Genomic DNA, 12,164 nt, shown 5'->3' with positions numbered 1-12,164 from the left:
TAATGAGATAAGTTTCAAGTTAATCTTAAATATATATATCCTCTAATCCATGTCAAGAATTTAGAGTAAGTGTTCTTCTCCCAAAGTGAAAATTTAACAAGCAGATTTCCACCTTAAGATTTATCAGGCACTCGAAGGAGTTACAGTACCTGTTAGTGTTGTCAAAGGCAAGACAGATTCAGTATCTATAACATCAGATGTCTGGATAAAGCCATGTGGTGAAGGAACGATAAGTATCGTTTCATCATCCATTGCTGTTTGATCAACTTGTTCTTCTATGGTAGGAGACCCTAAATCCTAAGTAATAATAATTAAAAAAATGAGATTCTGTCTCATATTCCTTATTAGTTTTCCTTAATTCTCCAAACATATTTAGGCTTGAAGGGACTTAACTTTCAAATATTATCCCACTTTAAAGTTAAAATTAAAAGAAATCAAAGTTAAGGTCTTAAAATGGACAAAAGTAATAACCTCATACCCCAATGTATTACATACTAGCAAAAAATAATTTTAAAGAACCAATTCAGCTATAGACCCTGAATATAGGAGAAACAAAGCTGTAACACTGTGGGATGAGGTTCCTAAACTGAACCACAAAGACCTGTTACAAACCATCCTCAGGAAAATGCTTCCATGGGTTCCAACAAACATTTCTCAGTCTATAGGGGGTGGAGAAGGAAAGGTTTTAGTGAGGAACTGTGGTAAGAGCAACACTGCTGGTTGAATGATACTTCAGGTCAGGTAGGGGTTTGTGCTTTATTTTGTGTGTCTAAAGAAAATAGGAGGTACTGAGGACATCTTTCCATAAATGATTTCTAGGCTTTTCCCAAACTGCAGGTTTGAGGCTTAAGGCTATTTCCTTAAGTGCAACTTACCTCAGTAACATAAGCCCGGGTTAAAGGGGAGGGTGCGTCCTCTTGTTTAAGGTGGGTGCCAGAGATTTCTTCTTCTGTTCTGACCATAACACTGTTCATCAGTTCTGTGCTATTTTGGTCACTGAATCTGGATATATGAGCATCATTAAATGATGGCTCTACAGTAATCTTAGGCTGATGAATTTCATCTGGGAAAGTGTCTGCTTCTAGGGCATCTGGAGGCTCAGGAAAATCAGATGAGTGAATATCACTATCCACTGTCAGTTCTGCTTGCGATATGGAAGAGGTGATGTCTTCTGTGGCAACTGTCTGAATGATGACTCTTGGTGTGTGACACTGCACTGTGACGTTGTCACTTGTGTTCAACAGATGTTCTGGCTATAAAATGTTAAAGAAAACAATCAGTGGCAAAATGAAAAAGTACCCACCAGACTAAAGTTATAGACAACAAATGATATTTATAAGCGGTACCCTATTGTCCCCTTCATGCCTCTCTCTCACCTCTGGAACTTCAGTGTTCTTATCACTGTTTTTCTAGAACCCCTATTCTTTACACAGTGGGGCCTCTGCTCTCGTAATATCCCTTTTCCCCTAACGGAAGTCCATGTCATGTAAGGAGACCCAGGGAACAAGGGATGTACCCCAGTGAAGGTGTAAAACATTGCTCCTGGGACAACAGTGGTAGGAAGAATTGTTTAAATAAATGGACTACATTAGTATTGGCTCTTATATTTTGTATCTACTAATCCTGGTCCCTAACAGGTATCGATACTAAAGTGTTCGAACGGAGCTCAAAATTTATTTCCCCCTCCCCCAAGATATTGTAATTGAAGGCACATGAGTCCATCTCTGGTGGTACTTATCAGTTAGCGAGTCTTTTCTACAGAAACTAGAAAAATCAAGGAATTTATGTAAGGTGACATACAGATAAAGCATGGACGATGATCTGTTCAGGAGAAGCGGGAGCAGCAGCCGCCAGGGTTACTGTGGGACTAGCAGTAAGAGTTAGCGGAAGACCTTGGCTTGAGCTTGTTTGAAGTAGGTAGGTGCCTGGAGTGCCAGTGGGCTGTAAATGGAAAGACTGAAGGAAGAAGAAAAATAAGATCAACACAGGTGCATCAAACCACTGAGTAAGTACACTTAGTACCCATTAAGTCTAGCTTTACATCCAAAACGGGGACTTTAATTTACTAGCCACAAATGTACTTACCAATCAGGAAGGGGCAAATAATAAAATGAAGGGTATAACATTCTGGACCATTTATCTGTTGTAAGTCATTTCTCGGCCTGCAGCTTTAACAGAGGAAAGGCCTGATCCTACTCTTCGCTCCCTGTATGTCTATGGTCTGGTCTCAGCTATCTGTTTCAGTCCAAGACATGGTCTCATAAGCCACTGTTTCTAGCACAGTAATCCAGCATGCCTCGTCTCCCCTCTTTATCCCTTCTCTGTAGCACATAAAAACTAGCAGTCTCCCAGTTAAAAAAACTTCACATTTTCCAAAAGGCACTATGGCAGCGTTTACTTACTTGAATAGATTTTTTGCATAGTATAATTTTAGGAAATTTTTTTATGTTCAGAGAAAATGTATAGAAATAGCAATTAGTGTTCGTTGAAAGAAAAAACTTCTAAATGAAAAGCTGTTTCACTGACAGTACGTTTATCTTTTGAGATCTTTTATGAAAGTGTAACAGAACTATTGAACAACAACACACGTTTCACAACCATAAGCTTCTACGTGATAATCTGAGTTTGGTTTATCCTAACACTCTGAAGGAAAAGTTTTTGCACTTAGAATAGAGCTGGAAGTTAAAGTCATATAGCCTGGGTTCTTTAGTCTGATGTGGTCTTGTGGACTTAGGCCACAGCAGCTTTCCTGGCTACTGACTCACTGAATCTAGGTTTCTGTAATGCTAAAGCAGATATAGTAACTACTTCTCATAGAAAGGTTTGTTGAGGATTAGAAATGATTGTGATGGTGCCTGGCACACACTGGGGACTCAACTCACTTTTTCCCCTCCCTCTCTATAAAAGTGAAAGCTAGCTGTTTTCCTAAAGGTTGTATTTATTAATCACATACGATCAGGCAGTATAATAAATACTTTACATGTACGTGTATATCATATACATGTATTTTATTTAATATGCTTAAATACATTTAATGCTCATAATTTTTTGAAGCTGAGGCACTATTATCATGTTTTATTTATAAATAAGAGTCTCTAAATATTTGATTGTGACCCTGTAAGTTAAAACCTGAACACATACCCTAAGTATATGTGTATATATTGTTTATTAGGCCAGGGGGAAAGGGAGGGTGAGGTGGCAGAAAAGCGAAGTTGTTTTCTACCTATGGCAAATGGTCTTCTTACACATCCCTATTTTGGAGACCAATGGATTAGGAAACCGAGGCTTAAGTTAAGCAAGTGGCCTAGTGGGAGATCCAAAAGAGAACCTTTTGGGGCTTCCCTGGTGGCGCGGTGGTTGCGAGTCTGCCTGCCAATGCAGGGGACACGGGTTCGTGCCCCGGTCCGGGAGGATCCCGTGTGCCGCGGAGCGGCTGGGCCCGTGAGCCATGGCCGCTGAGCCTGCGCGTCTGGAGCCTGTGCTCCGCAACGGGAGAGGCCACAACAGTGAGAGGCCCGTATACAACAACAACAACAAAAGAACCTTTTGCTAGGTGGGCCATTCCTATGAGATTTGGCTGTGGATAGGATAAATAAACTGTTGCAGTAATACCCCTTATGTTCTTCACAGCAAATAAATCTTGACATAATTTAAATAAAATATACTTTATATATTCTTCATGAAAAATGAGCTAATAATTCTTGGTTTACCTATTTTAGAAAGAAGGGAAAGAACTGGGGCATTTTTCTTTTCAATTTTCATCACCACCCCTCCAAGGAATTACATTTAAATTAGCAGTCATGCCCCATCTCTCCCCAAAACCTCTTAGCATAGTTAACCCCTAATCTGTTTTCTGTCTACAGATTTGTCTATTTTTGACGTTTCAGATAAATGGGAGTCGTACACTATATATTTTGTGTCTAATTTCTTTCACTTAGCATAATGTTTTCAAGGTTCATCCTCGTGGTAGCATATTTTTTTTACTGCCAAATAATCATTTGTATGGCTGCAGCACATTTTATTTACCCATTTATCAGCGGATGGACATATGAGTTGTTTCTGCTTTTAGTTATTATGAACATTCATGTACAAGTTTTTATGTGGACATATATTTTCACTTCTCTTAGGTATACCTGGGATTAGAATTGGTAGGTCATATGATTACTATATGTTTAACCTTTTTAGGGATTGTAAGATTCTTTGCCTAAGTGGCTATATCATTTATGACTAGGACTTTTAAATCCTGTATCCCCCAATGGGCTAGTAGTGTTTACTGACTGTTGTTAAATAATTCATTCCATAAACTTTTTCTCAAATAACCAATATGAACTTTTTGAGTATATATTTGTTTATGACTCAATAAAAATACATAGCATGTACCCTACTTGTTAGCACTGTCATTTTCATCTATAAAAGAACATATTATTGGTTTATATATAGATAAAAAAAAGACGAATTATAAAAGTGGAAGTCTGATTTATGTTGTCTTCTAACCATCTTGGCTTTCAAAGCCATGGATATAGTTACACTTAATGACAATCAGGTTAATTTTTACATTTCATTTGCTTATATAACATTTCTAAAACTGATACCAACTGATCTTTCTTATGCATAAAATGGCCAATATCTGCTTTTTAAAGTAGTTACTCACTGGAAGAATCTCAAAGGTCTGTAGTGTTCCACTGTTTAGTGTTATTGTTTCCGAGTCAACGGTAGCAGCCGGGGAGTCTGCTGAAGCTGTGGTAAGAACAAGGACAATAAACAAACACTTCGTAAATTTAAATTTTCTTAGTGTACTCAATTAATTATGAGGGCAATCTCATATTGAATAATTTGCCTGGAAACCCGAAGTCATTTAAATTTCTTATAAGAGATAAGAAATCTAATGGACTTGTCTGGGATGGCACAGATATACGCGTCAGCCAGCCATGACCCACAGCCAAATCCAGCCCACTATCAGTGTTTATAAATCAAGTGTTATAGGAACACACTCATTCCTGTTCGTTAATGTATTTTCTGCAGTTGCTTTTCCATTACAAGGGCAGTTGAGTAGCTGTGACAGAGACAATATTTGCTCACCTCTGCTATAGATCATAAAATATTTCTAATGTTAGGAAGTAAGAGGAATACACTAAGGCTAACCTGCAAAGAGACAGGAACTTGATAAAATAAGTTTTCCTGGACCTTCTGGTAAGAAGTATAGATGTCTGGAATATACAGGTGTCCTGGTAACACTAGGCTTTAGTTGTAGTGACATCACTTCTGGCAATGTAAACCCGGGCAAATAACTTACTTTAACCCAAACTAATGTTCAGAGACTTTATCTGCCCTGTCTACCTCATATAGTTGTTTTAAGGATCAGAAACATGAAATATATATAGTTTCAGATGACTGTACTAGGGAAACTAAATAGCACTTCAGAGATCAGACAGTATAATCTCTTTACAGATATGTCAGCTGAGGCTCAGACTTGATCATTGTCTGCTCAAGGTTATACAGAACTAGGGCTAATGAGAAGAAATGTAATCTCTTTTGGTGCTTTCAGTCCCACCTGTAGGTAAATCTATGTGAAAAATGATTTGAAATTGACTTTTAATGTATAATGTTAGTTTATTATATTCTGACTATAATGCTTCTCAGTTTAAAAGAAATGCACTGAATTCATGTTAGTTCTCTTACTATTTGATGTATTCTTAAGATCATACCTAGAATAATTTGAAGTGATTTCAGATAAATAACCTAAATGAAAGGTAAGCAAATTATGGCTGGAGACAAATGTGGCTCAAGGCTAAGAATGTTTTTTTACATTTTTAAAGGATTGTTTAAAAACAAAATAGAAAATTCCATAGAGAGCTATGTGGCCTGCAAAGCCTAATATATTCATATTTACTGTTCTGGCCCTAAAGTTTGCTAATCCCTGACCTCTAACCTAAAGGAAGAAACAATCGTGAGATTTTAGCCCAAATGACAAGAATAATGGGTGTGTTGTAAAACTCTTACTATACTCACATTTTTTGCTGGAAGAAATAAAATTATTCTAGTACTTAAAAAAAAAAAAAAGCCATGCTGTGAACGATATTAAGGTACCATTTATAAAACGTTTGCTATTTTCCCAATAAGTATTGTCAACCCAATAGCCAAGGAAAACTGTAACATTCTCCATGCACAAAAAATTTTTAGCCAACAGTAGCTCTCACATTTATGGTGGACTAGTAATTTCAGTTGCTTTGCAATCCTCAAGACTACAAAACAAAACAAGCAGGGCTAAAGAAAATAAATTCTTCATGCTTTACTGCACTGGTAGAAAGCTAAAGCAAATAACCAAATTTAAATTAGAACTTTAAGAATAAGACAAGCATAATTAATTTAAACATCAGAATATAGGTTTTGTTTGTTTTTTTTGGTCCGTTTGTTTTTTGTTTGTTTTTTGCTGTGCTGTGCAGTTTGTGGGATTTTAGTTCCCTGACCAGGGATTGAACCCACACCCTGGGCAGTGAGAGCACGGAGTCCTCACCACTGGACCGCCATGGAATTCCCAGAAATACAGTGTTAATAATGCCAATAAGTGGCCCAGTGATTCTCAAATGGGATCATAGAGTATATATGAAAATCTGTAGGGTGTTTTTATTTGTCATACTGACTGGAAAGCACGGTTGGCATTTTGTAGGTGAGGTCAGGGGACCCTAAACATCCCACAGTGTGCAGGAGGACATCCCTGCCAAGAAAGAACTGTCCCACTTAAAATGCCAATAATCCCCTGATTGAGAATAACACCAAGTGATTGATAAACTCTTGGCAATGGCCTTTCCATAGGCAAATAACATTATGTAGTGGCAAAAAAGTGAGGTAAAAGTGAAAAATAATATGGTTCTGAGAATTTTATCCTCATTCCTTTTCTGTCCCTCTCTAATGGAAAGGTAGAAAGATCAACTTGGCTTAGATCTTAGGAAATAAATTTCCTTTCCCTATAACCATCACTGGGTTCTCATCTCATTAAGCACAAAAAAAATGTCACAGGCTAAGGAAAAGAGAGGGGTAAACAAAACAGTTCCCGTAGGACACTGGTTCTTTACTCTCTGAAGAAAATGTTTTTCAACCTCACCAAAACCCATGTCTTCTACATTTGACTTCAAATCCATTCTTCATTTGTGTGTCTTCTGGTGAATTACTACAAATGATGTGCCATCCTAGGGACTCTCTTTCTTTGCTTAGTTGACTGTATTTTAGGTAGTTTTCTATTAACCATTAATTCTTTATAACACCTAGAAAGTAAGATGATTTAAAATGGTTTATAATGGCTGGGCAGTGGGTTATCATTCTTTCCTGTCACACATTCATCCTTTGTGCAAATATTAATCAAGCTAATAAACAAAAAATGCCTTAGATCTCCTTTAATTTCTCAACTTGGATAAATTTCTGTCAACATTCTAGAAGACTGAAAGGTGTCAGAGCCATTAACGAAATCATATAGTTCAAATAGCATGGAGTCTGGAGGTTACTTACAGACATGGGTGATCTGGACTGGAATCTGCAGGGCTGTCATGGAGCTTGGAGAGATGGCTGTATTGTCTTCCAAGCGGGCAACTCTGATCTGAACATGCTGTACGCTGGAACTGGAATTACTGTTTGGAACTCCAGATCCTGATTTATTCTCCAAAAGCGTTGGGTTGTTTTTTTGATTCTCATGTAACTGTTTAAGACCTTTTATCAAGACTGAAGGGAGATGGGTAGACAAAAAGAACATTGATTCTCCGACAGACCACCATCTAAGCAGCAAGGGAGGTGGGGGGTAAGGAGGGAAAGTATTTGGAATAAATAATTGTATACTGGATATGTGATCTTACCAAAATAACAATAAAAATATTTTAAAACTACAACCTGTCTGGAAATTTTTGGAAACATCCGTCAAAAGAGATTTAAAAAATTCATAACGTGATACTGTTTTTGCCATCAAAGATGAATTAAAAGCCATTGTAAGGAACATGGAAATAAGACATTTTCTATGTCCTAGGGCTTCTTGATAAAATTCTTATTATTTAGGGAGAATATTGGTAATGCTAATTAACTTATTTTCATTCAGCAATGAATAGGCTACTACTCTCCCTCCCCCAACCCTGGGCACTTTTTAGCCACTGCAATAACATAATCAGTTGGCTGTGAGTCTAACTTACAACTCCAGAGTAGCAGCTGAGCTTTTCCAAACAGTATGCAACCGCCTTGAGTTCTTGTACAGGAAAGCCAACTCCTCTACTAATCATGATAAACTACATCAATCCTCTCAGGTAATGCTGCAATCTGGCTGGGTTCATGTTACATTAGTATTCATTCACTCTCCTGGTTATACCAGAATTTATAATTTTTAAAGTGTAAAATAAATTTATAACTGGGTATTTAAAGAAAAAAAATCACATTTTCATCAAGCCAAATTCCTCAGCATTTAATTTTCCTTTGCAAAAATGGAAGTTGGAGCACTAGACCAATGGGAGGGACTCTGATTACCTAAATCATACAGACTACAATTTAGTTCCGTGTCTAAGAACAAAGCAGACAGTGAAGTGGAAAGTATGCTATATCTCACTTAAGCAAACCTAAGATCTACATAACAAATGAAATTAGAAATTTGCAAGCTTTTGTTCTACAAAATAAATCACCACAGAATTTCTCTAACCCAGTTATTTGAAATTATTCAATTCGTAAAAGTTGATTTAAATGTAAGTTCTTACATCTTTGTATACAGTGAAAATACACATTTAAAATTTACTTCCTCTTCATAGTTTATGTGAAAGGATAAGAATGTGTGTAGATGTGTATAGTTTTTTTTTTTTGTGGTACGCGGGCCTCTCACTGTTGTGGCCTCTCCCGTTGCGGAGCACAGGCTCCAGACACTCAGGCTCAGTGGCCATGGCTCACGGGCCCAGCCGCTCTGCGGCATGTGGGATCTTCCCGGACCGGGGCACGAACCTGCGTCTCCTGCATCGGCAGGCAGACTCTCAACCACTGCGCCACCAGGGAAGCCCGATGTGTATAGTTTATCTTTGGTGCTTTGAGAATTAAAAACCATATCAACTCTTCTCAGGGGAAGACAGTTACCCAAAGAAATAGGGCAGAGGCTGAAGTAAAAGCCTACTATGATTCATATCTCTTCAGCTGAGGCAAAGAACTTCTAACCTCTAATTCCTTGAGGACTAAATATGGTAAGACAAAGGAAGGACTTAAGAAGCAAATAATACATTACCAGGGAATGAAACATCCTTATGGTTTGCAATTTGCCTTTTGATGGTCCACCATTTACTTCGAAGCCATTGTGGTGAACGGACACTGCTCCATCCCTCTGCTAACAGATCCCAGTTTATGTCATTTTCATCAGCTACATCAAGCTCTGCTATCCTACAAGTTACAAAATAAGCATCTGTTAGATGTTTGTTTCTCCATAAGAACCCTCCTCTAACTACAGATGATGGCACTGGCAATAAAGGGAATGGCAGGTTGTGTCACTGAGATGCTACTGTTCAGGTACATAGGAAAGGATGGACTGCAGGAGTGCAGACCTGCTTCCACAGCTAAGAGCTATGGAACATCACAGTAGCAGCCTTGTTAATGGTACCACCAATGGGCCATACCATAAATGGTCAGAACCAGATGAAGCACCATGAAGGAAAGGGAATAGCTAAAGGTTAGAATAAGATAAGGACAGGTTTAGTTGTATAGTGTTCTACAATGTTTTATAGTGTGTTATAATGTTATTTCCTAGATCTGAGCTTTTACATTTGTAAAATAAACAAAATTACTTAGAAAGGAACTATTTATAAAGATGACTAGCTGGAAAAAACTATATTAAAAACAAAACTCAAAACAAAGTGATAAAAAGATCAAAACAATACTCAGGCAGCAACCCAAAAAACCACAATCAATACAAAATAGTACAACTAAATTTGGGGTTTTAATGTCTATTTGTTTTCTACTTTTAACTGTCACGATCTTGATTTTCAGTAGGGTGTAGCCACAAAAGCAACTTCTACTACTTAAGTGTCTCAGCTATTTTTTTGCTGGTATTTTTGCTCCTTTGAATTTCTGAGTCTTAATGGTTAAACCAACTAATGTAAAAAATAAACTTGGGATTATCTTAAAGCTATTTTTGGGTATGTATGAAATGGAAGTGTCTAATTTGGTCCAGTTTGAAGGTGTGGGGTAACTGTAGACTGGGCAATCTTAGCATAGTAGCCAAAGATTGAAGGGCATGGAGACTGATAGCCCTCTTACCCTCAACATGGTCCCTCTTGGCTAGGACTGAGGCACATTGGTGGGACAGTGGAAAAGCTGCACTGCCGCTGCCTGTGCCATACCTGTTCTGTGGATATAGAGAGGACTTCAGTCTCCACGCCTTCAATCTGGTACTTTACACGAGCACTAAATCCACTAAAAAAGGAACAAACACAAAACAAAACAAAAAAGAGCTCAATATGAAATATTTAGGATTTTAAACAGTGGCTCTCTATGGAAAGGATGCTTTTCAGACATTAGGCATCTATGGAAACCAAAAGAGGAAAGCCAATCTAGATAGCCACAGCAATTAAGCAGCTTTTGTTATTAAAAGATTTAGGACACAAACCTGAGGATGAGATTGATTTCATCTTCCTTGGTCCACTCAGTACCTCCACTCTGTTTCCAGTTCAGGTAGTTGAGCCATTTAGAACGACACTGCTTTTCTGAGCGAGTACCCACCCGCTCTGCCACAGCTGCCCAAGACACACCCTGTGTGACTATGTCACCTGGCTCAGTGCTCGTCAATTCATGAACCACCTCTGCAAGTCTCTTTTCTTCTTCTTCTGTCCACTTCCCTGAAAGAAGGAAATCATCCAGACTACCACTGCTACCTTCTCCTTATTTTGCAAATCAGATTCAGCCCTGTATTTCAAGAGACTGATGGGAAGTATGCAGTAGTATTAGAATTACTTCTGAATGAAACACGGAAATCCTGCATATACCTGCTAAGACAGTTACTAACCCAGTAAAGTTCTTAGTACTACAAAAGAAAATATAGAATCCTAATAGAAAGCACGGACTGACTCTTTAAGGAAAGAAAAACTACTCAAAACATAGCTAGAAAAAATTATATTTTCTCAAGTTATATTAAGTCCTAACTGGGAAGTGTTCCATTGATGGCTTGATGGACACAAACATTCATACTTTTTTCTTAGTCCCACCTAAGATTCCTTGCTCCGCAGAAGTGAAGTAATAAGCTCAACAGAGACCATTATTTACAGGAATGAAAGAGGAGGGACAAGTAGAGTAACACCTATGGCTTCCCACCCATTTCGGTAAAAATAAGAACTAGGTTTATACCATCTCCTTTCCCAACTCCAAGCTACTGTGATAAAATATAAGTCTGAGACTGGTAATCACATATATTTCTATTTCAGTTTTTTTGAACCCATGAACCCACTAGTAATATCACATGTTCCTATAGTCTTTTTTTTAGAAAAGCTTAAGCAGAAAAGCAGGAAAAAAAAGAAAACCTCTTAAAAATGTCTTCCACTGTTTCCATTTTGTTACTAGTAGCTGAAAACTTCTGGAAAATTTCAAAAAGGCTATGTGCTTGCCTTTCAGGCATTCATTCAACAAATATATACTGAATATCTACGTGCTAGGCACAGTTCTGGGTATCATGGATTCAAGACAAAGTCCTGCTCTCCTATTTTAGCATGGCAAAAAAGGAAGGGGAAACTCAGACTGCCATCTCATGGCGTGGTCCAAAGAGAAAACTCCTGATCCAAAACGATACATAGCAACAAGGCAAGTTAACAGGCAGAGCATTCCCTCAGGCTGGCAATCAGGGAATGGCACAGTGTTTTTCCATTATGCTCACAAAAGGGGTTCTATTCTCAGTGTCTTACATGAACTTCCGGGGTCCCATCGTAAGTCTAAAGCTCCCATTCCTGCTTCATTCATTAAGCTGTCATTCACTACAGAATTAGAGTTGGTGGAATTTATGTTTTCAGTGCCTTATAGGTAATAGTGCTGGTGGAGTGGTTAAGGAGGAAACATTCCTGACTCCACTTCAGCAGGGTAGTGGGTGAGGATGAAAATTATATTCCCTGGAAGCTCAAGCCTAGCTTGAGAACTATTTTTCTAATTAAAAGACTGAGCATAGATTATGGATCCTT

The 12,164-nt window shown here is 38.0% G+C and overlaps 1 protein-coding gene across 2 annotated transcripts in view; it reads right to left on the bottom strand.

Annotated features, from left to right (window-relative positions):
* Positions 1-12,164, bottom strand: part of DMTF1 (cyclin D binding myb like transcription factor 1) — a 44,275-nt gene that overhangs the window by 1,302 nt on the left and 30,809 nt on the right. For both annotated transcript variants that reach the window (XM_082847013.1, XM_082847014.1), the window contains 7 exons: positions 10,610-10,838; positions 9,236-9,387; positions 7,504-7,713; positions 4,652-4,737; positions 1,801-1,956; positions 876-1,253; positions 150-297 (listed from right to left, as the gene is read on the bottom strand). In XM_082847013.1, the coding sequence (XP_082703139.1) occupies positions 150-297; positions 876-1,253; positions 1,801-1,956; positions 4,652-4,737; positions 7,504-7,713; positions 9,236-9,387; positions 10,610-10,838 (1,359 nt within the window). The remainder of the gene's footprint in view (positions 1-149; positions 298-875; positions 1,254-1,800; positions 1,957-4,651; positions 4,738-7,503; positions 7,714-9,235; positions 9,388-10,609; positions 10,839-12,164) is intronic.

The sequence above is a fragment of the Leucopleurus acutus genome (assembly GCF_964270905.1).
Source record: "Leucopleurus acutus genome assembly, chromosome: 9".
Lineage (NCBI taxonomy): Eukaryota > Metazoa > Chordata > Mammalia > Artiodactyla > Delphinidae > Leucopleurus > Leucopleurus acutus.
This window is presented reverse-complemented; position numbering and strand designations above follow the sequence as displayed.